At 45.6% G+C, this 27,099-nt stretch overlaps 1 protein-coding gene across 12 annotated transcripts in view; it reads right to left on the bottom strand.

Annotated features, from left to right (window-relative positions):
- Positions 1-27,099, bottom strand: part of Myh11 (myosin heavy chain 11) — a 94,735-nt gene that overhangs the window by 5,767 nt on the left and 61,869 nt on the right. For all 12 annotated transcript variants that reach the window (XM_087569748.1, XM_087569749.1, NM_001429929.1 and 9 more), the window contains 21 exons: positions 22,031-22,139; positions 20,220-20,351; positions 19,927-20,133; positions 18,890-19,027; positions 18,200-18,323; positions 15,918-16,089; positions 12,966-13,178; positions 11,506-11,650; positions 9,861-10,067; positions 8,434-8,538; positions 8,191-8,343; positions 7,742-7,990; positions 4,795-5,007; positions 4,373-4,585; positions 3,991-4,152; positions 3,490-3,618; positions 3,179-3,267; positions 2,176-2,299; positions 1,180-1,388; positions 630-738; positions 357-529 (listed from right to left, as the gene is read on the bottom strand). In XM_087569748.1, coding sequence (XP_087425874.1) covers positions 357-529; positions 630-738; positions 1,180-1,388; positions 2,176-2,299; positions 3,179-3,267; positions 3,490-3,618; positions 3,991-4,152; positions 4,373-4,585; positions 4,795-5,007; positions 7,742-7,990; positions 8,191-8,343; positions 8,434-8,538; positions 9,861-10,067; positions 11,506-11,650; positions 12,966-13,178; positions 15,918-16,089; positions 18,200-18,323; positions 18,890-19,027; positions 19,927-20,133; positions 20,220-20,351; positions 22,031-22,139 — 3,375 coding nt within the window. The remainder of the gene's footprint in view (positions 1-356; positions 530-629; positions 739-1,179; positions 1,389-2,175; positions 2,300-3,178; positions 3,268-3,489; positions 3,619-3,990; positions 4,153-4,372; positions 4,586-4,794; positions 5,008-7,741; positions 7,991-8,190; positions 8,344-8,433; positions 8,539-9,860; positions 10,068-11,505; positions 11,651-12,965; positions 13,179-15,917; positions 16,090-18,199; positions 18,324-18,889; positions 19,028-19,926; positions 20,134-20,219; positions 20,352-22,030; positions 22,140-27,099) is intronic.

The following is a 27,099-nucleotide window of genomic DNA, read 5'->3' as shown; positions in this document are numbered from 1 at the left end:
CAGCAGTGTGAGAACCTGAAACAGAAGGTTCAGGGAAGGATAAGAAGCAAAGGTTGGTGGCTATCCATCCTGCAATGAACAACAGGCTTCACGAAATGTGATCTTCCTCCACCTCCTCCACACAGAAGGGCATGGGACATGTGGGTTAATGGATAGGAGATGAGTTTCTCAGAGGCCATACCCTGCTCAGCTCTATGCCTGCTCCAATGCTGGACTTATAAAAATGTTCAGTGAATCACAAAGATGGGAGGAAGTTAAAGGTGTTGTTGGGTACAGAGATGCAGGGAAGCTGATGCATGGGTTCAGGGCAGGCACTCTAGGCTGGTAAGGCCCTTCCAGCTACCTTGGATTCTTACCTGAGTTTGCTCTTGAGGGCATTCACCTCACGGCCCATGGCCTCATTGCTCTCAGTGGCCTCATCCAGCTCCCGCTGCAGCTTCCTGCGGTTGGCATTGATGCGCTGGGATTCCTCCTCGGCCTCTTCCAGCTGCCTCTTGAGCTGCTTGACCTTGGTGTTTCCTTTCTCTGCCTGCCAAGGACAGGACGATTTGTCAGCAAAGGTCAATGTAAGGGGTTGTGAAGCACTGGGTGAGACCAGGTAGTCAGGAAGAGGCACCAACTGTGGCTACCTGCTCCTTGTACTGCTCCACCATCTTGCGCTCATCCTCCACCTGCAGTAGGACCTCCTTTAGCTTCTTGTCCTTTTGCTTCAGCAACTTGGTGGCTGCCTGTTTTTCTCTGTTATGGGGAAGAAAGAAAGGTGGTTTCTAATTGAAATGGCATCCTTGTAAATGGCATGTTAACCAAGGCATGGTGTCCCAGCTTCCTTGAGCCCAGAATCAAGAGTCATCCCAAGAATCAGCCAGAAGTAGAATAAAGAAAGTTGAGGTATCACAATGCATGCTACAGCACAAATGACTTCTTATGAAGGGATGAGCCAGTCACAAAAAGTCTCCATTGATGTAAGATGCCCCATAGGCAAATGTTGGATATCCATCAGGGTAGGCTGTTTGGCACAGTTATAGAACCTTTGTGATGTGGCCTAGCTAGCAGGATGGGACTTAAAGGTGATATTTGCCTCTGATTCAGTCCAAACTCTCTGATGCCTGATCCATCAAGATGTGAAAAGCAACAACTACAGGTGCTCTCCAGAAAGCTGGAGCTCTGGAACCCCCATACCTGGCCTCTTGTTCAATCTGCTCCTCCAGCTGCACAATCTTGGCCTCTAGTGCCGCAACAGTGGACTTAAGCTTGGCTTTGACAGCACCTTCTACCTCCTGCAACTTGCTTCGGAGTTCCTTGTTCTGGCGCTCCAGCTGTTGCCGTGCACTCTCATTCTTCTGAGCTGCACTGCGCTCAGTGACCAGCTCATTGCTCAGTTGCTCAGCCTGGGGAAGAGGAATGGCCATGAGGCGGAAGGCATACAACTGGGTGGGTATCAGAACAAGTCTACCACCATTATTCCCTAAGGCCAGAGCATCTGCTTCTTCTCTCTCTTTCTACTCATTCTTTGTCGCCTCCAGACTCAGCTCAGAAGCCTCCTGTGTCACCTAGACCAAGACAGAAACCTGTTCTGTTCTGCCCATGCTCCCTAGCCCAGACCCTGAGGGGCTACAGGATGGTTCCTGGCACCCATCACAGAGATGTTCAGGAAGCTTCTATTCCAAAGTGGCACCAAGGATTCTTGGGATTGGGCAAAGAGCAGTGAAGGAAAACACCAGAGCCATTCACCATGGCCATGTGGTAGAGCAAGCAAGATGATGCTGCCTCACAGAAAACCCTACAGGTCTGTTTTCTGACAACCACAGGCAGATGCAGGCATGACACACATGGACAAGGAGTAAGGACCCTGTGCCTTATAGCATACTTGTGGTACATACTACGTAGCCAATGCTGGGCTGCACCTAGCTCCTGTTTTGGGAAACCCAAGGCACTCTGCCCCTCCAGTGTGGAGAATATGGCCAAGTGATCTTGCCTCAATATAGCCCTCAGATGATCTATTATTTTGAGTCCAGAGACTGAAAGCCACTGTGTAGGGCAGAAGCAACCACCCAGAGCTAAAAGGGTAGAGTCCCAGGCAGGGCCAGGCTATTTCCTGAACCCTCTGTGTTAACTTAAATGGCTTGAGTACGTGTTCCCTCTCTATCCCTTCACCCCAACCTCAGTATCTCCTACCTGCAATGTGGCCTTGCGGACTCTGTCACTCATGGCCTCCATGTTGCCCTGCTCTTCCTCCAGCTCCTCCTCCAGCTGGGCGATCCTTGCCTCCAGGCGGCGCTTCTCATCCTGCAGTGTATTCCTGGAGGGAATGAAGCTGCCTTGGGGACCCATGGGCTTTACCCAGTCTTGGGCCACTCTCTCGGGAAAGGTGTTGTCTCAGGTGGCCCTCATTCTCTAACTGGGGAAACAAGCTCAAGGGAGACTAGAGTCACCCAAGATCAGCTATCAATGGTTTGAAGGGGAAATGTCCCTCACAAACTCATGTACTGGGGACTTGGTTATCGACTGGTGGGCTCTAGTAAGTGACTGGATTCTGAGGCTCTGGCTTAATAAATGGATCGATTCCTTGATGGCTTCAGAACATGATAGAATTCCTAGATGGTAAAAAACAGTAAATGGAGGCTTGTTGGAAGAAGCAGGTCACAGGAGGAAAGGGGACTTGTGTCCTTGGGGTCTCCACTCCCTTCTTGATTCATACTGTTTCCTGTCTACCTTGAGGTGAACAGCCTTTTCAATGTGCACCCAACACCATGATGCTCAATACTAGCCTGAGTCCAGGATCAGCAAAGCCAAAGGCCTTAGGCTGAATCCTCTGAAACCATTAGCTAAAATAACCTTTCTCCTTTCAATATCCATTGAGTATTTGAGCCATAACACCACATCTTGCTAGGAAGAGGTGAGTCGGGACTCACACAGACCAGCATTAGCAAAACCAGAATGGGGTGACAACAATCTCCTCTGGCTTTCTTTGCCCCTGCTGCTACTCAGAATGAAGTGCCACATTTCCAATCAGTAAGTAGGTGGGAAAACCCTGAGATCAATCCTTTTCTCAGCATGGGTCTGTCCAGCCAAGACTCAGTGAGCATTGGGTTTGCTATCATTGAAGTGGGGTTTCCAGGGCTCGCTAAGGCTGGTTGTTCTCTCACCCTAAGTACAGATGCCTCCTCTATATCCTTACCTTCCTGATAAGCTGCTAGCCAGCTCCTCAGCCAGCTCCTCCTTCTCCAGGTCAGCTTGCTTGCGAGCTCTCTCAGCTGCTGCCAGGTCCTAAAGCAGGAGAGAGGTTCTGGCTATCCTGCTCCTACACAGATGAAGTGCAGCTCCCCCTCTGAGCTCAGGGAGGCTCCACTTGCTCTTTGTATGAGGGAGGTCCGCTCATTCAGACAAAAGCTGACAGAAAGGAAGGAAATTTGGGTGCCTAGGCCTGAGGAACCAGTGTGGGTCCCACCAGGAATGTGAGTGGCTGTTGCCAGCAGGGCAAACCTATACCTCCTGGAGCTGCATGAGCTCTGCCTCCAGACTCTTGGCTTTCTTCTCATTCTCTTTTGAGGTGGCAAAGATCTCATCTCTGGAGGCACGGGCATCATCCAGCTCTCTTTGGAAGTCCTTCATCTGAGCCTGCATGAGTCAATAGGACAAGCAAAGTCCACTTTCCTCACCTGGCTCTGCACAGGGAGACTTACCTCTGCATACCACCCCCTTGGAATTCCAATTTTCTTGGTGAATCCCTGGTACTAGGCTGGGCCCCAGGGCTCCAGTGGCAGAATCCTCCATGTGAACTGAGGGGAGTGAACAAGAGCCCAGCAACAGTACCTCACTCAGAAAACCAACCACCTGTGGCTAAACAGTGGCAGAGTCTGCCGCAGACCTACACCTCTGACAGAGGTGGGTTGTTTCCTGAAGTCTCCATGCTGATGCTGCACTAGGCCTGGGGAGCTGCCTTTCCCCGTCCCCTGCATTCCCTCCTTTCTCAACACAAGCATCACCAACCTGCAGTTTTCGAAGCTGCTTGATGGCTTCCTCCCTCCCTTTGACGGCTGAGTCAGCCTGGAGTTCCAGGTCTTTCAGATCCCCTTCCAGCTTCTTCTTGGCTGCTGCCGCCAGAGCCCTTTGCTTCCGTTCATCTTCCAGTTCTGTCTCATACTCATGCAGCTGAGCCAGGAAGACGGGGTACAAGCTATAAGGGTGGCTCTCAGAACCCCAGTTCACTTGGCTACTCCCTGAGTTCCCAGAGACTCAGCATAACACAATGTGTGTTGCTGGGGGAAGGGGTGTCCACTGCCTCCAGTAAGTAGGTTTTAGGGGCTGAATTTTGGCAGCAAGTGGGAGTGGAAGAGGGGATGTCCCCAGTCACAGACGGGAGCTGGCTCACCTGCCGCTGTAGCTGCCTCCTCTTCTCCTCATTCTGCTCATCCCGAGCCTGGAGATCTCGTTCAAACTGGCCCTTGAGGGCCTGCATGTTGACCTCCAGCCGCAGCTTGGCGTCTTCAGTGGCCTGCAGCTCGTCCTCCAGCTCCTCTAGCTGAGTTCTCATCTCTTCCATCTGGGTCTCCAGGGCTCGTTTGGACTTCTCCAGCTCGTGCACCTGGCGGGCAGAGTGCGCAGGGCTTTTGTTCAAGGGAGATTTACCCTCATGGAATAGAGGTTCATGAGCCAGAGCAGTGGCTTTAGCCTCCAGGGTCTGACTTGGCCCCTGATGGCTCAGCCTCAGCTGCTGTTCTTGGGTTTCTTGTGCCCGCCCCAGACCGATGTACCTTGCTGAGGCACCCGTTGGTGAAATGCAGAACAACTTACATTCTTGCCCACGTCATCCTTGGAGCTGACCAGGTCTTCCATCTCGGCCTTGAGCATCTTGTTGGTCCTTTCCAGTTCCTCTTTGGCTTCCAGGGCTTCCTCCAGGGCCCGGGCCAGAGACAAAGCCTTCGTTTCCTTTTCCCTGGCCTCTGCTTCAGCTCGGTCTCTCTCATCCGCATACTTGGAGGAGATGTTCTTTTCCTCAGCTAACAACTGAAAGAACATAGGATTCAGAGGCATCCCCAACCACCTGGGGCTCACCAAACTCCAAATGTAGAAAAGACCCGATCATACTGAGTGTGCCTAGTGGAAGTGCCAGTCATTTAGATACATGTACAAGTCAGTTGGGTTCTTTACTTTCTCGCTGCCCATTGGGATAGCACATCCTGCTCCTGAGGACAATGTGGCATTGAATGATTACGGAGGCATGGCCACACTATATTTTTTTTACAAAGTCACCCACGCACCACATGAAGGGTGTATGGTTTTGCACCTTACTTGGATAGAAGTCAAAGATGACTTTTATGCTCCATGTTAACACAACTTTCATCTGACGGAGAAGAGGGCAGTATGTTACAAACTATGGTACCTAAACCTAGACTTGCAAAATTCAGCAGATCTCCTAACAGCACAGGTGATACCAAACCCCACAGAAGATCAACAGGAAGGTAGTGGAAATCACTTCTGGCCTTCTAGTGGAAAGTGAGACCGTGGGGGCAAATGGCAGTCCAAAGTGGAGAGATTGCTGAAAAACAGAGGCACTGAGGTGTCCCAGAAGCTCAAGATGGTGAGGCCTGTCAAGGTGGGTGGTAGCCCCTGAATCTCTAGTATTTGAGTTCTCAACACAATCTATAAATTGAGTTTTGGAATAACCCTATGTCGTGTGTAAATAAAATCATGTTTAATAAGTATGGTTAGTCTATATTATTAGAGGGAGTGTTTAGGAATTTCGGTCATAACAGGTATGCTTATCAGAACAGTATGAGTGCACATTTGAAAAGATGTGTTCATCACAGCACATATAAATTTACCTCAAAGATAGAAAACAATATTACTTAATATTAGTGTTTTAAGACAAAGTCTTACTATGCAGTCTAGCTTTAAATTCATCATAATTCTGTTGCTTCATCTTTCTGAGACTCAGAATTTCAGGCCTGTGCTACTATTCCTGCCTGCAAAACTATTTTTTAAGTAAAAGTATTTTTTATTTGTGTGTATGTGTGTGTGTGTGTGTATGTGTGTGTGTGTGTGTGTGTACTTGTGTGTGTGTGTGTGTACTTGTGTGTGTGTGTACTTGTGTGTGTGTGTGTGTACTTGTGTGTGTGTGTGTACTTGTGTGTGTGTGTACTTGTGTGTGTGTGTGTACTTGTGTGTGTGTGTGTGTACTTGTGTGTGTGTGTACTTGTGTGTGTGTGTGTACTTGTGTGTGTGTGTGTGTACTTGTGTGTGTGTATGTGTGTGTGTACTTGTGTGTGTGTATGTGTGTGTGTGTGTGTACTTGTGTGTGTATGTGTGTGTGTGTGTACTTGTGTGTGTGTGTGTGTGTACTTGTGTGTGTGTGTGTGTACTTGTGTGTGTGTGTACTTGTGTGTGTGTGTGTGTGTACTTGTGTGTGTGTGTGTGTGTGTGTGTGTGTGTGTGTGTGTGTGTGTGTGTGCTACATGATGACTAGAGGACAAATTGTGTAAGTCTGGTCTCTACTTCCACCAAAGGTTTTAGGAACTGGAATTAAGTCATGAATCTTGGCAGCAAGATCTGTTACAAGTAAGCTATCTCACCAGCCCGGGTATTTTTTAACATGCAATGTTAAATGTTAAAGGAGAAGGGAATAGATGTTTTTAATTTGCTTTGAAATGCACCCCAAAAAAATGAAATATGTTGGGTTACTGTGATTCATCTTTATTATAAATAACTAGGATAGGGCTAGTCATGGTGACATACACCTTTAATCTCAGCACTCAGGAGCTGGAGGCAGGCAGATCTCTGTAAGTTTGAGGCCAGCCTGGCCTACACTATGGGTTCTAGACCAGATAGAATTGCATAGTAATACCCTCTGCCCACTGCCTTCTCCAAAAGTAAGGCAAAAGGCATGTAGCACGATGTTAATGATTGAATCTGGTAGTGACTGCATTGGGTATTACCAAGGATATATTTTGAGGGAAGGGCCTAGGCCTCAGTTGGTAGAGTGTTTACCTACCCTGGCTCTCTCTCCATTATTACTCAAAACCAACAATGTCTTACTATTAGACTAAAGGCTTAACATTGAGACTTTCATAGGTATAAGCACTGTGAAACTTGCTGACAAGCATGGCCTCAGGGCTGGCACCAGCCTCCACCAGTGAGGGTCATTTATCCCTCCACTCATTGGACACTCAGGAGCGCTGCTGAGTGTTAAAAATAATTCTAATGTCATTTTCAATAAAGTGAGGGTCATTTATCCCTACACTCACTGGCACACCAGTGATCCCAGCATTACAAAGGTGAAGGCAGGAGGATTACAAGTTCAGAAGTTCAAAGCCAACTATAGCTACATAATGAGTTCAAGGCCAAGCTGGTCATCAGGAGACCATATTTTTTTAAAGAGAAGAAATTAAATAATGTGCTCCAAAAAATGACATTTAGGGTTACTTATAACTTCCAGCAGTACTCCTGAGTGTCCAATGAGTGGAGGGATAAATGACCCTCACTTGATTAGAACTGGTGGCAGCCCTGAGGCCATGCTTGTCAGCAAGTTTCACAGTGCTTATACCTAGAAAAGTCTCAATGTTAAGCCTTCTGATGTGTTCATCTCCTGACCCAGCAGTCCTCATATGTTACAGTCACCTAAGATGAGACAAGATAGCCCTCCACAGTGTCCAGCAAAGTCCAGATGAGACTCAGATTCCCAGCAACTCTCCAGTACAGCACAGAACTGACTTCACCCCATGTGAAGGACTTTCAGCCCTACCTGATCGAATTTCTTCTGCTTCTTTTCCAGATTGGATACCAGTTGCCGCTGGTTGTCCAAGTCCACGACCAAGTCATCTAGCTCCTGCTGAAGCCTGTTCTTAGTTTTCTCCAGTTTGTCATAGGCAGCGGCCTTCTCCTCATACTGCTGGCCGAGACCCTCCATCTCTTTCTGCAACCTCTTCTTCCCCTCCTCCATGACCTCAATAGTGCTTGCAAGGTCCTGCAGCTTCTTCTTAGAGTCTGAGAGCTGTAATGGCCAAGAGTGGAAACCTGAGAAATGAACACTCTTCCTCCAACTGAGGAAATCCAACAGCAGAGGGAACAACTGAACAAATAAACCACACAGGCCCAGAGGAGACCCATAGGGACCCTAGAGAAGACAGGAGTCACAATGGACCCTGGAGGTGAGGAGAGGACCCACTGTGGACCTCAGCATGCTGTCCACACCTGAATGTTCAAGGTGGAGACATGGCGCTCAAGGTTTTGCTTAGCTTCCATCTCCTCATCCAGCTGGTCCTGCAGGCTGTTCCTCTCATCTTCCAACTGGCGCAGCTTGGTGGACACATTGAGCTTCTGCCGGGTTTCTTCTTGAAGCAGCTCCTACAAGAGAGAGCACACGTGGTGGTCCCAGGGATGCTCCCAAGGATGGGGGCACTCCAGGTCTACCAGATGGTGCAGCGCAATACTCACTTGGGTGTCCTGAAGTTGAGATCCAAGGGAAGCCACTTCCTTGGCCAGTTTAATGGCCTTGCCTTCTGCCTCATTGAGCATGCCTGTGACACTCTCCACTTCATTCTGGGGATGGGGACAGTAAGAGACCAGTGAGATAAAACTCATATCACAGATCAGTAAGAGGAGTCCTTTTTACTCAGAATATATCATGCACCTTTGTGGGATAGGACCTGTGGTACCCAGTGACAGAAAATACACAGGAGGCAAAGGGCAACTGTGGATACTTCAGGAACCCATCATCTGTAAGCTGGGTCCACTGGCCCTATACTCTGCTCTAGAACCTTCCACTGTATTGACTGGGTGCAGTTAGGATCCACCTTATTGGATCCCAAATCTCCCAAGGTTGGCAGAGATGAGCTGCAGATCTGAGAGTTCCAGTACTGAAAGTCAGTTCTTACCATTGCAGAAGAAACAGAATGGCCCATGACTATAGGCATGTCCAGTTCCCTGCCTTTTCACAACTCTCATGGCCATCCCCCAAGATGTGGAAGCTAAAGGCACAGAACACAGCACCTTCCTGCATCTCTGCATCTGACACTAGCGCTGGTGGTTCTGCCCAGGTCTAGGATGTGTGGCTGCAGCCCCCATCTTACTGATCTCATTTATAATGAGGCCTTAAGTGTCACTGGATATTAGAGTAGCAAACCCCTATTCTCAACTGCAGGTAATGACAACTGCAGTATTCCCTGCTCCCTTGTTCTAGCTTGGGAGCACAAGAAATATTCATCAAACCTGGGACCATTCTTTGGGACTGGAAACTCAGGCTAAGTGTGTATCTGAAGCTAAAACCAAAGATAATCAGACTCTATCATTCATCTGCTTCAGTTGCCTCTGTTACTTGGGAGTAAATATCAACATACATCTAATTGGGGTATCAGGCCCTTTGTAATCTGGCCACAGCTTCCCTCTCTTGTCCTATTCTATACCATTTCTTCTCCCATCCTGTCAGCACTGCTGGCCCTTGACTATTTCTACTTTTCCCATTTACCATGCATGTACTATACCTTCTGCATAAATATGCATCTGACGTTAGACCTCCTCAGGGCAACCTTTCCTGACCCTGTCCCACCACTGTACTCCAGGTCACCTTATATTTGTCTTTATAGTAGTGCGATGTGTGTCTCCTTCAGATTTCCTCTCTGCGTTTGTGACCCTCTCTCCTACCTCACCAGGCTGGAGTGCAGATGGGACAGAGACAATCTATATTCTTTCTTGCATTTTTTGTCTAAGGATTAAGCGCCGTGTCTGGTATGCAGTAGGTGCTCAATATGTGTTCATTAAGTATATGCAAGAGGTTTTGACAAGAAGAAGCATGAGCCAGCTTTTGGGAGGCTGAGCAAGAGGTCTGTTGCACTGGAACAGCATCCTAGTTATGGTGCCCTCACCTGTAGTTTGTGGACCTTGTCACTGAGCTCAGTCCGGGCACGCTCCCCATCACTGCACTTGGACTGCAGCTCCTGCAGCTGCCCCTCCAGCTTCTTCTTCTTGTGCTCTACCTCCTGCTTTGCCTGGCCCAGGACACGCAGCTCCCCAGCCAGGTCTGCGTTCTCCTTCTCCAGCGTCTGCTTGCTTTTATCCAGGTTTGCCTTGGCCTGTCAAGGGAAGCAGAGGGAGGTGGGCTTGTCTCCTCTCCCTGCTCTGCTTCCAGTCCAAGGAAGAGAGGAGGGGCGCATAGAACTTCTGCAGGACTCTTGAAATTCTAGTTTTCTAACTATAGGAATGAAATCCAAACATACCCACGTCCTTGAGGCCTATTCTGTACAGGTTACCAAATTTTAGGTCATTTCCCAGGAAAAAATCTGAATTCCCAGATCTTTTTAAAGCAACTTCATGTTCTATCCTGTGTCTGTAGCACTCTGCTCATTTGCCACATTTGTCAAAATGCATTGAAAGGTACACTTAAAGTTGGCGAATTTAGCCAGGTATGGTGACATACACCTCTAATCCCAGCACTCAGTAGTGGAATCCTGAATGTGAGGCGTGAGGTATCATGAAATCATGTCTCAAAGAAGAAAGAGGAAGGAGGGAAGAGAGGGAGCTGGAAAGAAACAAATGGAAAGAGAAAAAGGGAGGCAGGCTGTGATGACTTCTGTCTATAATCCCAGCATGCCAGCTGAAGCAGGAGGATTATTATGAGTTCCAAGACAACCTAGGTTATAGAATGAGACTCTGTCTAAAAATAAGAAATGTGCGTGTGTGTGTGTGTGTGTGTGTGTGTGTGTGTGTGTGTGTGTGTGCTGTTTACGTATTTCAATAATTCTGACTTTCAAAGGACAAGCTAAAGACCTGGAGACAGAAGTTTTACCTTCCCCCAAGGTAGAAACCAGGCAGATCTAGGCAGTGACTGCTGTTTGTGCAATAACTCCACTCCCTTTGAAAGGGTCTGATTACCATCACTTCCTCTTATCTCTTGCATCATTGTCTAATTTGCCCTGCTATTTCTGTAATCACATTATTTTACTTAACCAGCTCCTGTACATATATGAGTCACCTAAGGAAAAAGTGTTCAGATAAAAACAGGAAAAAGAGATGGACTTGAGTTAGTGAGGAGGATAGAAGACGAGAAAACCATGCGGCTCCTGGAGCCCAGGCAAACCACCTGCTTCCAGATCACCCTCCCACACACATTCCCCTGCTTCCAGATGACCCCACACACAGCCACACACAACATAGCTGGGCTATACAGTTTTTCTAAATCTGAGAATCATGAGTCTCACAGGTTTTTGAGTTGTAGGATATTTGTATTTGTATGCAAAGAAGCATCTGGGGAATAGGACCCAGGACTCAGACTGAACATGATTTGCCTACTTTTCATAGACACTGCATGGCCTGAAGATCATTTTATCAATTAACTTGGTGTACTCGCATTCCAACAATGACCCATCTCATGAAGGCTGGGGTAGGAATTTTTACTTGTAACACACAGAAAGTTCTAGTTTTTTGGAGCATTTCAAATTCCAAAATTCTAAACAAGAATGGGTGAAGTCTGCCATCATGACATGGTTTCTGGGGTGTCTTCTAAACACGCACCCTTTTGAACTGTTCCAGCTGCTCTGTGAGTTCCTCCACTGCCTGTGTGTGCTTCTGCCTCATCTCCTGGACCTGGGCCTCATGGGATCGCGTCTCTTCATCCAGGGCCTTCTTCAGCATTGTCACTTCCTGTTCCCTCTTGGCTCTAGGAGAAAGAACACAGTAGATGACATTTAGGCAGGAAACAGAGGTTTGCCTGTGAAAGTACTGTGCAAGGTGACAAGAGGTCTCCTGGTACCCAGAGCTTAAGTTTTTCCCCTTAGCTGTGTGCCCCATAGCAGCTTGCCTAACCTCTCTAGCCCTACAGTTTTGTCTCACCTGTGAAATGGGGAGGGTGGTACCTGCTCCAAGAACTTCTCAAGGCTGGTAAACCAACATACAAGACATGAGCAAGAACATGTTTGTGGTCTACAGATGTTCCTTAAACATGAACACTGATTGGATTTATGCAGCACTTACTATATGCTGGGGCCTGAGCTAAGATTTTATTCTTCCTTCCTTCCTTCCTTCCTTCCTTCCTTCCTTCCTTCCTTCCTTCCTTCCTTTCTTTCTTTCTTTCTTTCTTTCTTTCCTTTCCTTTCCTTTCCTTTCCTTTCTCTTCCCTCCCCTCCCTCTCCCACTCTCTCTTTCTCTCTTTCTCTCTCTCTCTTTCTTTCTTTCTTTCGGAGACAGGATTTTGCTCACTACATATAGCTTAGGCTGGTCTCAAATTCACAATCCTCTTGGCTCCACTTCTGAGTGCTAGGATTACAAGCATGAGCCATCAGACCCAACTGGACCTGTTTTCCCATACTAGCATTTCATCCTCAGATCAACTCTATGAAGCAGTGATGTTATTTTCAGGCTAAGGGGGTAAACAGCTTACTCATGGGGCCCCAAACATTCTGTGACAGAGCCATAACATGAAGCCAGCCTGGCTTTGAGCCTGGCGTTTAACCACTGTCTTTCTATATCTCCAGCTAGGTAGGAGAGGAACAAAAAGGCAGGACTAACCTTTGGTACATGTACAAAACCCAAAGTGTGTTGAATACTGGGTCACAATTAACAGACACCCCCCCATAAGATATGCTCAAAAGATCTGTATGCTTATTAAATAACCTATGTTCACCACAAACACTATATTCTCTAGGATATGGTTGTTCGTTGTTTCTTATAGTGATTACTTATAGTGACTCTTGAATTGGAGACAAATCTGATAAGTATTATTCTTAAAATTTAACAAAATACATACACATGCACACATAGAGACAAAGAAGTTATTTTAAAATCCTATGAATGAAACCAGAGGAAATGTTCTTTTTGACACCTGTTCTTCTACCACGCTTAAGTTGTTCTTGAATGCTGCTCCTCTACTCTCCTGTAGATAGAATTAAGCAGACTCATATTCTAGACACAATCAGGAAAGCCAGTGGTTTCAGATCTGCTGTGGTCAGTGGCCTCTGAGGCCCAGCTTCCAGTACCTGAGCTCCTGCTGGGTAGCTGTGCTGTCCAGTGTATCTTCCAGCTCTGTCTTGAGCGCCTCCAGTTCCTCCCCCAGGTCTCGCTTCTGTTTCTCAGCCTTGTTCCTAGCAGCTCGCTCTGAGTCCAGGTCCTCCTGTAGGTCTGAGACATGGCCCTCCAGCTCTCGAATCTTCTTTAGGGCATTGTTTTTCTGGGTGATCTCTTCATCGAGCCTGCCCAAAATGGAGCACTGAGGATTAAGACCCCCACAGCCAAGGCTATCTAATGTCACCAAAAACTATTCTGGGTCTGACTCCTGTGTCCCAATGTGTAGGAGGCTTGGTTTAAAGAAGGCATTAAAAAACAAGGATTGTCAATTATGCAGGCCTGGTTTCTTCAACAGAAGGAAATGAATGACACCTAGTCATCTAAAATGCCAGACTGAAAAGTGGTCAGTTAGCCTAGTGATTCTTTGCTTTTCTATTAGGATCCCTTACATCCTGAGCACTATTTGGTCCCTGGTGCTGCAGTGAAGAGAACTCGTTCCTAAGAGTCTCCACGTATTCTCCATGTACTTTGCACCCTCCACCAATAAAGTTAATCCGTATGCTTATCACAGCTGCTTTTCTAGACCCTAGTCCTGAGCTTTGTTTACTAGCCAATAGAATTCATTCTTATTGTAAAAGTCGTAAGTTCTACTGTATTTAAATGTGTAAGGAAAATAAATCTTGAGATCAGCGCCCCTGGAGATCTTGACCCAGTCCCTGTAAAAATGGTATTGTATTGAATTTAGGTCTTCATCTCTCCTGAGCCCCCAACCCTGGTCGTCAGGCTTAGGGGATGGTATCTCTGACACCAAAGATGTCAGAACTCATTCTTCCCACATCTCCCAAAGCCAGGTACTTCTTTTGATGTTGGAGATCCACATAGGATGGATTGTGGATATATAAAAAGGCTGAAACAAGGCATGGTGGCAAACATCTGTGATCCTTGTCCTGGGATGACTGAGGCAGAAAAACCTCAAGTTCCAGGCCAGGCTGAGATTCATAGTGAGATCCTGCCCCAGGAAAATAAAAAATAGAAACAAACAAACAAACAAACAAACAAAAAAAGGAGCTGGGTGTGCTAAGGCATGTCAATCATCTCAAAACTGGGGAGGCAGGAGAGTGGCTGAGAGTTCAAGGTTAATCTGAATTACATAGTGGGCTCCAGGAAAGCCCCCAAAAGGATATGTTTGTATATCCATGCTTGTGCACTATTAGACGGTGTGGCGTCATGTGGGTGTGGGCTTTAAGACCTTCACCCTAGCTGCCTGGAAGCCAGTGTTCTACTAGTGGCCTTCAGATGAAGATGTAGAACTCTCGGCTTCTCCAGCACCATGCCTGTCTGGATAGTTCCTGCATAATGCCATGTTCCTGCCTTGAGGATAATGAACTGAACCTCTGCACCCGTAAGTCAGCCCCAATTAAATGTTGTCCTTATAAGAGTTGCCTAGGTCATGGTGTCTGTTCACAGAAGTAAAACCCTAACTAAGAAAGTGTGTATGCATATACTTTTTGTGGTACTGTGCCTCTATGCCAGGTGAGGCCTCTGCCCTGAGTCATACTCCAACCTTTGAAAAATGCTTCGTGAACACCAAACATTTCTGTTCTTTCATTTGCTCAGCCAGTGACTGGGTCCATGGCTTATCCTTGTTATGTGTCCTTAGTGGTATAAAAACCACAGCTTGTATTATATACTTAAGAAGACATACATATACACAGATACACTTATATACATAACAACAATAAAAGAGAGGCCATGAATTAGAAAGAAAGCAAGGGGGTGTATGATAGGAGTTGAACAGAGAAAGGGGAAGGGAGGAAATGATGTAATTATCTCAAACAATAATGAAAACATAAAAAAAAAAGTCAGCTCCCCATTACAGCAGAGGTGGTGATTGTGGGTGGGACATGAGTGACACCACACGACAGTTGCAGGACTTCAGTAGAGGTAGAGCTCTGTCCTGGTGCAAGGTGGAGCTAACATCTGTTTTATGGTCTAAGACAGAATCTTGCCTATGGAACCCAGAATATGCATAAAACCATGAGCCCCTTGCCTCAGCCTCAGAGTGCTGGAATTACATCACATCCAGCTTTGCTATTCCACTTGATGATGATGAATGGGAGGCCCAGGATGAGGAGCTCTGCTGTTATTGTGCTCACACCCAGTGACTGCCAGAGAGATCAGGCTCTTTCTGGGTGACCCAGCTACTGTTCTGCCATTGATTGATGTCCCTGAGCAACAGTTTTTCATTAGTCATCCAAGCTTTGCCATGCACTCCAAATTAGAAAAGAGAGGTGAGCCAGGAGACAAATCATAAAGCCCAAGGATTGAGTCCCGGCTTAGCCTCTTAGGAGCAGTGTGAGCAGGTACCTCCTTAAGTCTCCAAAGAAGTGAGAAAGCCTGGTTAGGGGTCTTGAGGATGCTTCCAGGAATAGATTGGTAAATGTCACTCACAACTGTGATATCCCTGGCTTGAAGCCAACTGGATGCCAGGAAAAAGGAAGAGCAGAGGGACTAAGATGGAGATGTGACTCGTGTGGACAGAGCTGGGGAAGAAACCAGCATGCACAGAAAGATTTGAGAGAGAGTAGAACAGGGATGATGAAAGCCACTCCAGCCTAGACATGTGATGTGTATGATACCTAAAGAGATGGGCTCAATGGGTGACTGGGAATTCAGAACTGGGGTCCAAATCAGAAATTCTGGGTACCCCAGATGCTGCAGTCCTATTGGAGTAGGGGCATTGCAGAGAATATGAGTTTGGAAGGAAGAGAATGGGTGATAGCATAGTTCGGAAGGCTTGCAGGAAACCAGGTCTGACAGTTGACATCCATGCCAAGGACCTGTGGCCATCTTAAAAAGCAGAGGGCCTCTGGAAACACATGAACACACACAGACACAGTCACACATATACACACGTAGCACACCTGGCTAGAGCTGCCTGTAGCTCTTCCTCTTTCTTTGCCAGCTGCATCTTGAGCTCTGCAATCTGGGCCTGCAGGTCAGCGATCTGCTCGTGGAAGTCACTGGCATCACCCTCCAGTTTCCTCTTGAGTTTCTCCAGCTCCTGCCGGCTCTTCTCCTCTTTCTTCAGCCTCACTGCAACAGAGCCATGACTGTCTTAGTTGGGAATGCCTTCCTGGGGATGCCACCAGGAAGGAGCATGTGTCTTTCTACCTGGGCTATGGACACGGCACATTCAGCCCTAGACCAGTTAGAGGGAATGTGGAGCTTGGGAAAATGCTACCAAGGTATGCCTCCCACAGTGTGGAGCCCAAGTAGAATCTCTTTCCCGAGGTAATCTGTCTTTCTAGGTTCCTTCCTGACTTTTTCTGGTTTGTTTTCTTAAAAAGATTTATTTGGGGCTGGAGAGATGGCTCAGTGGTTAAGAGCACTCTTAACTGCTCTTCCAAAGGTCCTGAGTTCAATTCCCAACAACCACATGGTGGCTCACAACCATCTGTAATGGAATCTGATGCCCTCTTCTGGTGTGTTGGAAGACGGTTGACAGTGTACTTATATACGTAAAAAAGAAGAAAACCTTTTTAAAAATGTTTTATTTTGTGGGCATATGTGTGAGCATGTGAACATATGTGTGTGAGCACATGTGTGTGAGGGAAACTTTGGAGGCCAGGAGAGGCTGTTGGATCTAGCACAGCTAGAATTACAGGCATTTCTGAGCCACCTAGTGTGGTGCTGGGATCCAAACTCTGGTCCTCCTGATTGAGTAGAAAGTGCTCTTTACTGCTTGGCCATCTTTCTGGTCCTCTAAGGAATTAGTTTTCAAAGTGACTGACATTTTCATAGACACCCATGATGGGGCTTTGCTTGTATTTGCTTTAATTGCTCTCTTTCCCTCTTCCCCTCTTCTCTAGTCATCTTTCTTTATTCAAATAGTTCCTCTTTCCATTTTCATGGCTTTTCTTTTTTAAAAATCTGATTCCATGTGAGAGAAAAGGTATTGTTCTTTTTCTTACCTTACTTCTTCTCTTGCTCAGTCACCTGCCCTAACAACATCCCTTCTTTTCCATATGTCTCCTTCAATTTTCATGTCTTATGCATATGTACTTATTTAAAATCTAGATTCTGGACTAGGTATATAGTTCAGTTAATAGTGCTTGTCTTGCATGCAATTGGGTTCAATTCCCAGCACTGCATAATCTCAGCATAGTAATATTACTATGTATTTATCTGTTATACCAGCATTTGGGAGATGTAGACAGAAGAATCAGGAACTCACAATTAGCTTTGGCTATATAGTGAGTTTCAGGCAAGCCTAGACTACATGAGACCCTGTCTCTAAAAATAAAGTAAAATAGGGCCAATTTAGTAGATAAAAGCACTTGCATCCAAGCTTAATAATCTAAGTTCAATCCCCAGGTTCTACAAAGTTGTCTTGTGATTTCTATGTACATGCTGTGATATGCATGAGCACATACACATATATGCACACATATACCACACATATACACACACCACACATAAAAGCACACACATATATACACATATCACACACAAACCACACATACCATACATACCCACAACATATATACACTGCACACACATACACACATATTACACATATCACACACACCACATATACCATACATATAAACACACATATCACACACACTACATATATACATACATATATACATACAAAACATGCATATATGCCATATATACACATGTATACACACTTATAACATACACCACATATACATACTGCACACACATATCACACACACCACACATACCATACATACATATAATACACACATATATACCATATATACACATGCATATATACTTATCAAATGTATTACACATACCACACGTACCATACATACAAGCACACACATATCACACACAAACACCCATATACTATACATACTCACAATACACACATATATTCCACACATACACATGCATACACACTTATCACATACATACTCCATACCATACATACTATACATAAACACACCATGCATACACACGCACATGCACACATATACCATACACCACATACCACACACATGCACACTCGAGAAATAAATGAATTTCAAAGAAAATAGAAAATAAAATAGTAAAAATTTATAAAACATAATATTAAAATGTATATTCCACAGAGACAATGTGGGATTTGTCTTTTGAGCCCAGCTCATTTCACTTAACATGGCTTCTGTTTCCACCCATTTCCCCCACTCACCCTCTAGCTCTGAGATCATGGACTCATGCTTGCTCTTTAGTTTTGTGAGGTTTTTAGCCTTTTCTTCCTCTTCTGCTAGGTTGGTTGTCAAGTCGCTGACCCTCTCTTCAAGGAGTTTTCTTTCCTTTGGGGACAAGGGGGAAAACAACGTCAAGAAAATCCCCATCTTAATCCCGGGCACTAGGAGTCCTGGATGATGGAAGTTACCACGCTGCCCACTTCTCACCTCATGACACCATGTGCAGCTAAGGGACATTCCCATTCCTGCCTCATGTCACCTTGTCTGTGCCTCAGGTCCTTTGCACAGCAGATCACTGTTCTATTTCTAATTGATCCTCAGTTTTCTTTCATGCTACCTCCTCCAGAAAGCCTCTTTAGAGCTCTCTCTTCATCCCCTAGTGTGCAATCCTAACAGGGTGAATGTCTTCAGACCCTGGTTACAATGGCAATGGTTCCTTCTATCTCACTAGAGTAGAAGCCGCAGTGCAGGGCCCTGGCCTCCTTCTTGCTCCATGAGTGTCCTCATCCACAATGACCCAGCCCACAGAAGGCCTAGCTGATGGCCAGCTAAACTAATGGGATGCAGCTGGCTTGAAATGACTAAGTGAGGTATCCCCACTTTTCCGAGGGTGCTCCCACTGTTAGTGCTTGGCACTCCATGTCCCAGGCGAGCCTGACACTCTAACTCACTTTGGAAAGCTTATTGTTCTGGTCATCCATAACCAAGATGTCATCCTCCAGTTTCTTGATCTTGGCCTCAGCTGTGACCTTCTCTAGCTGTAGTTTCTGTCTGGCAGCTTCTTCCTCCTCCAGTTGCTCCTCCAGGTCCTTTATTGGGGGATAGACAGGGATCACAGCTTTGCCGGGATGACGTCACTAGTGGAGATCTGGGGCTAGCCGGTGTGTAGGCTAGGATGAGCACACACCCCGCTCTTTATTGTCTCCTTAAGAAAGGAGGAGATGGCAGCCCATGGAGGCTCCTTTGCCTTACTCTGTATCAGTGTCCTGAGCTTACCAGGGAATGAGTACCATACTCCAGATGTTCTTTGACGCTGATTTTTTCCAGAGGCAGGGAATTAGTCCCCTTGAGTGTATGGGGGTTAAGAATTTTCAACACAATTAGAAGGAAGTAATAGACTGTAACCTCAGAGGCCTGGGCTCTGAAAGGCATCATCGCTTCCCCCTTCTTCCTTCTGGGGGCAGTCCACAGCCATGATGAGAGGAAGCCCAAGCAGCCATATTAAGTGGCTAAGGAACTGGTACCTCCTGCTAACTAACAGTCATGTGAATAAGGCATAAAAGATCTCCTACCCTGATTGAGCCTTCAAATAACTGGCCCTGGCTGGAATCTTGATTGCCAACCTTATAAGCGGCCATGGCCAGAACCACTCAACTAAGCCCCTCCCTAGTTGCTGAATACTAAGATAAATGCGGATTATTTGAAGCTGCTATATTCAAGTTGTTTTGTTACAGTGTAATAGCTGACACAACTATCCTTTACACCAAATTGCTAACAGGAAGGGGGTCAGCATACAGAAGACAAGACAGTAAACAGCAGATTCTGGAGACTTATATTCAGTTCTTAGTTCTATGGTATGGGACGGATTGCTCTCTAAGGCTTAGTTCCTTCATCTCCCAGCATCATGGCCATGTTTTTATCATCAGATGCCTTCACTGAGGATCTAGTGAGTCTATTCCTGCCACAGGCTGCCCCTGCCATGTCTTACCAGCATCTGCTGAGCCATCTTCTTCCTCTCAGCCTGCAGTTGTTGGCTCCGGTCCTCCTCCTCCTCCAAGCGGGCCTCCATCTCATGGAGGATCTCCTCTAGCTCCTGCTTCTTCGCTGCCAAGCGGACCCGCATCTCTTCAGCCTCAGCATACAGCTCTGTCTCTGCCTGCAACTGCTCCTGCAGCAGGGTCTTCTCCTCAGCCAGCTGCATGCAGGGCGAGGATCAGGGTTAGCACGTGGGCTGAGCCCTCGACTGTGCTGCTCCCACAGCTCGCTGCACACCTTCTGTACCTGAGTGTGTCTTTGCTCCAGCTCCTTCAGCTCAGACTCTGCCTTCTGCTGCCGCTCCTTGATCTTCTGCATCTCCTCCTCCTTGGCCTGCATCTCCTCCTCCTGCCGCGTCACCTGGAGCAGCGGCTTTACCTGCGTGTGTGCATACAGCCATTGTTAGTGTTCTGGCGAAAAGAAGCCATTGCCATCAAATTTTATCACAGAAGATTTTACCAACACCCATCTAGATGACACTGGGCAATGTCAGGGATAGAATCAGATGTCAAAACTGGAATGGAAGATTCTACTGCATCAGTGGGTAGAGGAGGCCAAAGATACAGCTTATAGTCTAGAACAATTTCTGGGAATGTCGTCTACAAGTCAGAATCGCTAAGACCAAACTATTAGCAGGGCAAATGTGAGGGATCTTACATTGTTGGGTTTTTTTTCTCCCTTTCTTTTTTTTGTTTCTTTTTTCTTTTTCTTTTTCTTTGTTTCTTATTTTTGCAGAGCTGGGGATTGAACTCAGGGCTGTGTGTTTTATCACTGAGTTACACCCTGAATCCACAGGCCTCTCATTAGACCAGTTTATTAGAACAAAATGAAAAAAGAAAGAAGTAAGGGAGTCGAAGGTGGTTCATCCTTCATTGCTTTTTCACAGTTATGTCCGCTGTCAGAATAGTGCATATCATGTAGTCGTCACTCTCCTGTTTAAAAATAGTGTTGAAGGTTGGCTATGGTGGTACCTGCTTCTAATACCAGCACTTGGGGGACAGAAGCAGAAGGATCTCTGTGGATTCAAGGTCAGCCTGATATACATAGAGAGTTCTAGGCAAGCCAGAGCTACATAGAAATTGGTTCAAAAAAGAGAACAAAAAGGCAAGTATTGAATTGAATGCCTAGTTTTCTGTTTCATTATTTAAAAATCATAAGTCTCTTAGCTTGTGCTTTACAAGTTTGGTTCCCCACCACTATCCCCATAAGCAATTGAACCAATGAGTCTGTGAAGAAAACGTGGCCACTGTCACAGTGGCTGTGCAGGATGCCCTGGAATCCTGCTTTTCCTTACAGAAGATGGTTTTCACAGGGTAGTTCCTGGGAATGTGAGTTCGTGGGAACATTTTCAGAGAGTAGCTTCTCCTCAAGCTTCTTCCCCAGCTTGACTGGCACCCAGAGCCTCTGCCAAAGGACTCTGTGGTTGCCTGCCTTTGCACACTTAGCAGGGCTTGCCATTATCTGTTTCTGTGACCATTCATTATCGTCTGCTTCTCTAGTTGGCTGGCATACAGCAGATACTCAATAAATACTTTCTCAGGGAAAGAACTCACGCACTCAAGGGCATATAAGGGAGATATGTACTTTTACAGCCAGAAAATGTGTCTTTGTACAGCCAGTGATGAGCCAGTGGTACCCAGAGGCTGTGCAAGCTGCAAGGAATAAAATGAACTACTAATTCAAACAAGTGTGGGCTTCCTACTTAATCATTCTGAGCAAAAACACCAATTGTAAAAGGCACCATGCCATTGGAGTCCATTTAAATCTTGAGACAGTGGAAATTCAGAAGGGAGTGGGGGCAGAAATGTAGTTGTCAGGGGCCACAGAGAGAAGTGCAATAAGATGGATTCTTGAGGTGACAGAAATACTTTGATCTGCCTTAAGTCATAACTGTAACCCACCCAAAAGGGTAGATATTCAAAGGTCTGCATGTGAGGTCTGACTTCAGGTCTCAGATCCAGACACTTTGGAGTACCTCCTTTCCCACATCTAGATCCAAGTAGGGCTTGGGGTTGGGGAAGTGGAGGAGGTCTATAAGGCATAAGGCCGATACTCACTTTAGTGAAGAGCCTCCACCATTGCCAGTTGCGGAGCTTAAGGTAGGCAGCGCAGTTCCTCTGGATCACCTTCATGGCTGTTAACTGTTGCTGCCTCTTGGTGAAGGCTCTGGGAAAGTGAGGCAGGGAGTCATGAGGAGCTTCACTCAATGGCTCGTGCTGTCAGTCCCTGCATAGGACATCTCCCATTCGTTCCACACAGATCTTTCTGAATAGGAGTATCAGCATGTTCTTGGGAAACCAAGCTACTTAAAGATGCCTCCCAGAGCCTTTCTCAGTAGGCAAGTGAAGCTTGCAAATACTCAGAATCAAAGCTAGAAATGATATCTAAGGAAAAGTTATGCTATGTTTCTACAGGGATCCTTCCTACCTCTAGTAGTGCCAGTTGAGTTCTGACAGACTTATTTACTCCTTGGTAGTATTTCAAAAATCTCAGACCTCAACACTAACCAGCACTGTATTTCTTAAGGGCTCCTAAGTTTAAAAATTATAGAATAAGACCGGATAAACAGTTCTCTGCACCCAAATCCCGTGGGAGGGAGAGCTAAACCTTCGGAGAGGCAGACAAGCCTGGGAAACCAGAAGAGACTGCTCTCTGCACACACATCTCAGACGCCAGAGGAAAACACCAAAGGCCATCTGGAACCCTGGTGCACTGAAGCTCCTGGAAGGGGCGGCGCATATCTTCCTGGTTGCTGCTGCTGCAGAGAGCCCGTGGGCAGCACCCCTCGAGCGAACTTGAGCCTCGGGACCACAGGTAAGACCAACTTTTCTGCTGCAAGAAAGCTGCCTGGTGAGCTCGGGACACACGGAGGCAGAATTCCTCTAGGACCGGGCACGTCCTGTGTTTACCGGAAGTCCCACACCCTCGGATCCCGGCCTGGAGCAGCTCTCTGCTCCCAGACCCCGAGAGAGAGAGAGACCCAACCGCCTGGTCAGGTGGGCACTCCTGAGGCTGCAGAGCGGAAGAGACCACCAACACTGCCCACCCCTGCCCACATCCCTGGCCCAAGAGGAAACTGTATAAGGCCTCTGGGCTCCCGTGGGGGAAGGCCCAGGAGCGGCAGGACCCCTGCCCGAGACACCGCCAGAACCTGAAGGAAACAGACCAGATAAACAGTTCTCTGCACCCAAATCCCGTGGGAGGGAGAGCTAAACCTTCAGAGAGGCAGACACGCCTGGAAAACCAGAAGAGACTGCACTCTGCACACACATCTCGGACGCCAGAGGAAAACACCAAAGGCCATCTGGAACCCTGATGCACTGAAGCTCCCGGAAGGGGCGGCGCAGATCTTCCTGGTTGCTGCCGCCACAGAGAGCCCAAGGGCAGCACCCCGTGACCGAACTTGAGCCTCAGGACCACAGGTAAGACCAACTTTTCTGCTGCAAGTGACCTGCCTGGTGAACTCAAGACACAGGCCCACAGGAACAGCTGAAGACCTGTAGAGAGGAAAAACTACACGCCCGAAAGCAGAACACTCTGTCCCCATAAATGACTGAAAGAGAGGAAAACAGGTCTACAGCACTCCTGACACACAGGCTTATAGGACAGTCTAGCCACTGTCAGAAATAGCAGAACAAAGTAACACTAGAGATAATCTGATGGCGAGAGGCAAGCGCAGGAACCCAAGCAACAGAAACCAAGACTACATGGCATCATCGGAGCCCAATTCTCCCACCAAAACAAACATGGAATATCCAAACACACCAGAAAAGCAAGATCTAGTTTCAAAATCATATTTGATCATGATGCTGGAGGACTTCAAGAAAGACGTGAAGAACTCCCTTAGAGAACAAGTAGAAGCCTACAGAGAGGAATCGCAAAAATCCCTGAAAGAATTCCAGGAAATCATAAATAAACAAGTAGAAGCCCATAGAGAGGAGTCACAAAAATCCCTGAAAGAATTCCAGGAAAACACAATCAAACAGTTGAAGGAATTAAAAATGGAAATAGAAGCAATCAAGAAAGAACACATGGAAACAACCCTGGATATAGAAAACCAAAAGAAGAGACAAGGAGCTGTAGATACAAGCTTCACCAACAGAATACAAGAGATGGAAGAGAGAATCTCAGGAGCAGAAGATTCCATAGAAATCATTGACTCAACTGTCAAAGATAATGTAAAGCGGAAAAAGCTACTGGTCCAAAACATACAGGAAATCCAGGACTCAATGAGAAGATCAAACCTAAGGATAATAGGTATAGAAGAGAGTAAAGACTCCCAGCTCAAAGGACCAGTAAATATCTTCAACAAAATCATAGAAGAAAACTTCCCTAACCTAAAAAAAGAGATACCCATAGACATACAAGAAGCCTACAGAACTCCAAATAGATTGGACCAGAAAAGAAACACCTCCCGTCACATAATTGTCAAAACACCAAACGCACAAAATAAAGAAAGAATATTAAAAGCAGTAAGGGAAAAAGGTCAAGTAACATATAAAGGCAGACCTATCAGAATCACACCAGACTTCTCGCCAGAAACTATGAAGGCCAGAAGATCCTGGACTGATGTCATACAGACCCTAAGAGAACACAAATGCCAGCCCAGGTTACTGTATCCTGCAAACCTCTCAATTAACATAGATGGAGAAACCAAGATATTCCATGACAAAACCAAATTTACACAATATCTTTCTACAAATCCAGCACTACAAAGGATAATAAATGGTAAAGCCCAACATAAGGAGGCAAGCTATACCCTAGAAGAAGCAAGAAACTAATCATCTTGGCAACAAAACAAAGAGAATGAAAGCACACAAACATAACCTCACATCCAAATATGAATATAACGGGAAGCAATAATCACTATTCCTTAATATCTCTCAACATCAATGGCCTCAACTCCCTAATAAAAAGAAATAGATTAACAAACTGGATACACAACGAGGACCCTGCATTCTGCTGCCTACAGGAAACACACCTCAGAGACAAAGACAGACACTACCTCAGAGTGAAAGGCTGGAAAACAACTTTCCAAGCAAATGGTCAGAAGAAGCAAGCTGGAGTAGCCATTCTAATATCAAATAAAATCAATTTTCAACTAAAAGTCATAAAAAAAGATAAGGAAGGACACTTCATATTCATCAAAGGAAAAATCCACCAAGATGAACTCTCAATCCTAAGTATCTATGCCCCAAATACAAGGGCACCTACATACGTAAAAGAAACCTTACTAAAGCTCAAAACACACATTGCACCTCACACAATAATAGTGGGAGATTTCAACACCCCACTCTCATCAATGGACAGATCATGGAAAACAGAAATTAAACAGAGATGTAGACAGACTAAGAGAAGTCATGAGCCAAATGGACTTAACGGATATTTATAGAACATTCTATCCTAAAGCAAAAGGATATACCTTCTTCTCAGCTCCTCATGGTACTTTCTCCAAAATTGACCATATAATTGGTCAAAAACTGGGCCTCAACAGGTACAGAAAGATAGAAATAATCCCATGCGTGCTATCGGACCACCACGGCCTAAAACTGGTCTTCAATAACAATAAGGGAAGAATGCCCACATATACATGGAAATTGAACAATGCTCTACTCAATGATAACCTGGTCAAGGAAGAAATAAAGAAAGAAATTAAAAACTTTTTAGAATTTAATGAAAATGAAGATACAACATACCCAAACTTATGGGACACAATGAAAGCTGTGCTAAGAGAAAAACTCATAGTGCTGAGTGCCTGCAGAAAGAAACAGGAAAGAGCATATGTCAGCAGCTTGACAGCACACCTAAAAGCTCTAGAACAAAAAGAAGCAAATACACCCAGGAGGAGTAGAAGGCAGGAAATAATCAAACTCAGAGCTGAAATCAACCAAGTAGAAACAAAAAGGACCATAGAAAGAATCAACAGAACCAAAAGTTGGTTCTTTGAGAAAATCAACAAGATAGATAAACCCTTAGCCAGACTAACGAGAGGACACAGAGAGTGCGTCCAAATTAACAAAATCAGAAATGAAAAGGGAGACATAACTACAGATTCAGAGGAAATTCAAAAAATCATCAGATCTTACTATAAAAACCTATATTCAACAAAACTTGAAAATCTTCAGGAAATGGACAATTTCCTAGACAGATACCAGGTACCGAAGTTAAATCAGGAACAGATAAACCAGTTAAACAACCCCATAACTCCTAAGGAAATAGAAGCAGTCATTAAAGGTCTCCCAACCAAAAAGAGCCCAGGTCCAGACGGGTTTAGTGCAGAATTCTATCAAACCTTCATAGAAGACCTCATACCAATATTATCCAAACTATTCCACAAAATTGAAACAGATGGATCACTACCGAATACCTTCTACGAAGCCACAATTACTCTTATACCTAAACTACACAAAGACACAACAAAGAAAGAGAACTTCAGACCAATTTCCCTTATGAATATCGACGCAAAAATACTCAATAAAATTCTGGCAAACCGAATTCAAGAGCACATCAAAACAATCATCCACCATGATCAAGTAGGCTTCATCCCAGGCATGCAGGGATGGTTTAATATACGGAAAACCATCAACGTGATCCATTATATAAACAAACTGAAAGAACAGAACCACATGATCATTTCATTAGATGCTGAGAAAGCATTTGACAAAATTCAACACCCCTTCATAATAAAAGTCCTGGAAAGAATAGGAATTCAAGGCCCATACCTAAACATAGAAAAAGCCATATACAGCAAACCAGTTGCTAACATTAAACTAAATGGAGAGAAACTTGAAGCAATCCCACTAAAATCAGGGACTAGACAAGGCTGCCCACTCTCTCCCTACTTATTCAATATAGTTCTTGAAGTTCTAGCCAGAGCAATCAGACAACAAAAGGAGATCAAGGGGATACAGATCGGAAAAGAAGAGGTCAAAATATCACTATTTGCAGATGATATGATAGTATATTTAAGTGATCCCAAAAGTTCCACCAGAGAACTACTAAAGCTGATAAACAACTTCAGCAAAGTGGCTGGGTATAAAATTAACTCAAATAAATCATTTGCCTTCCTCTATACAAAAGAGAAACAAGCCGAGAAAGAAATTAGGGAAACGAAACCCTTCATAAT

Source organism: Rattus norvegicus, chromosome 10 (genome assembly GCF_021556685.1).
Source record: "Rattus norvegicus strain SHRSP/BbbUtx chromosome 10, alternate assembly SHRSP_T2T, whole genome shotgun sequence".
In the NCBI taxonomy this organism is placed as follows: Eukaryota; Metazoa; Chordata; class Mammalia; order Rodentia; family Muridae; genus Rattus; species Rattus norvegicus.
The sequence above is the reverse complement of the archived record's forward strand: the minus strand, read 5'-3'. Positions and strand labels throughout refer to the sequence as shown.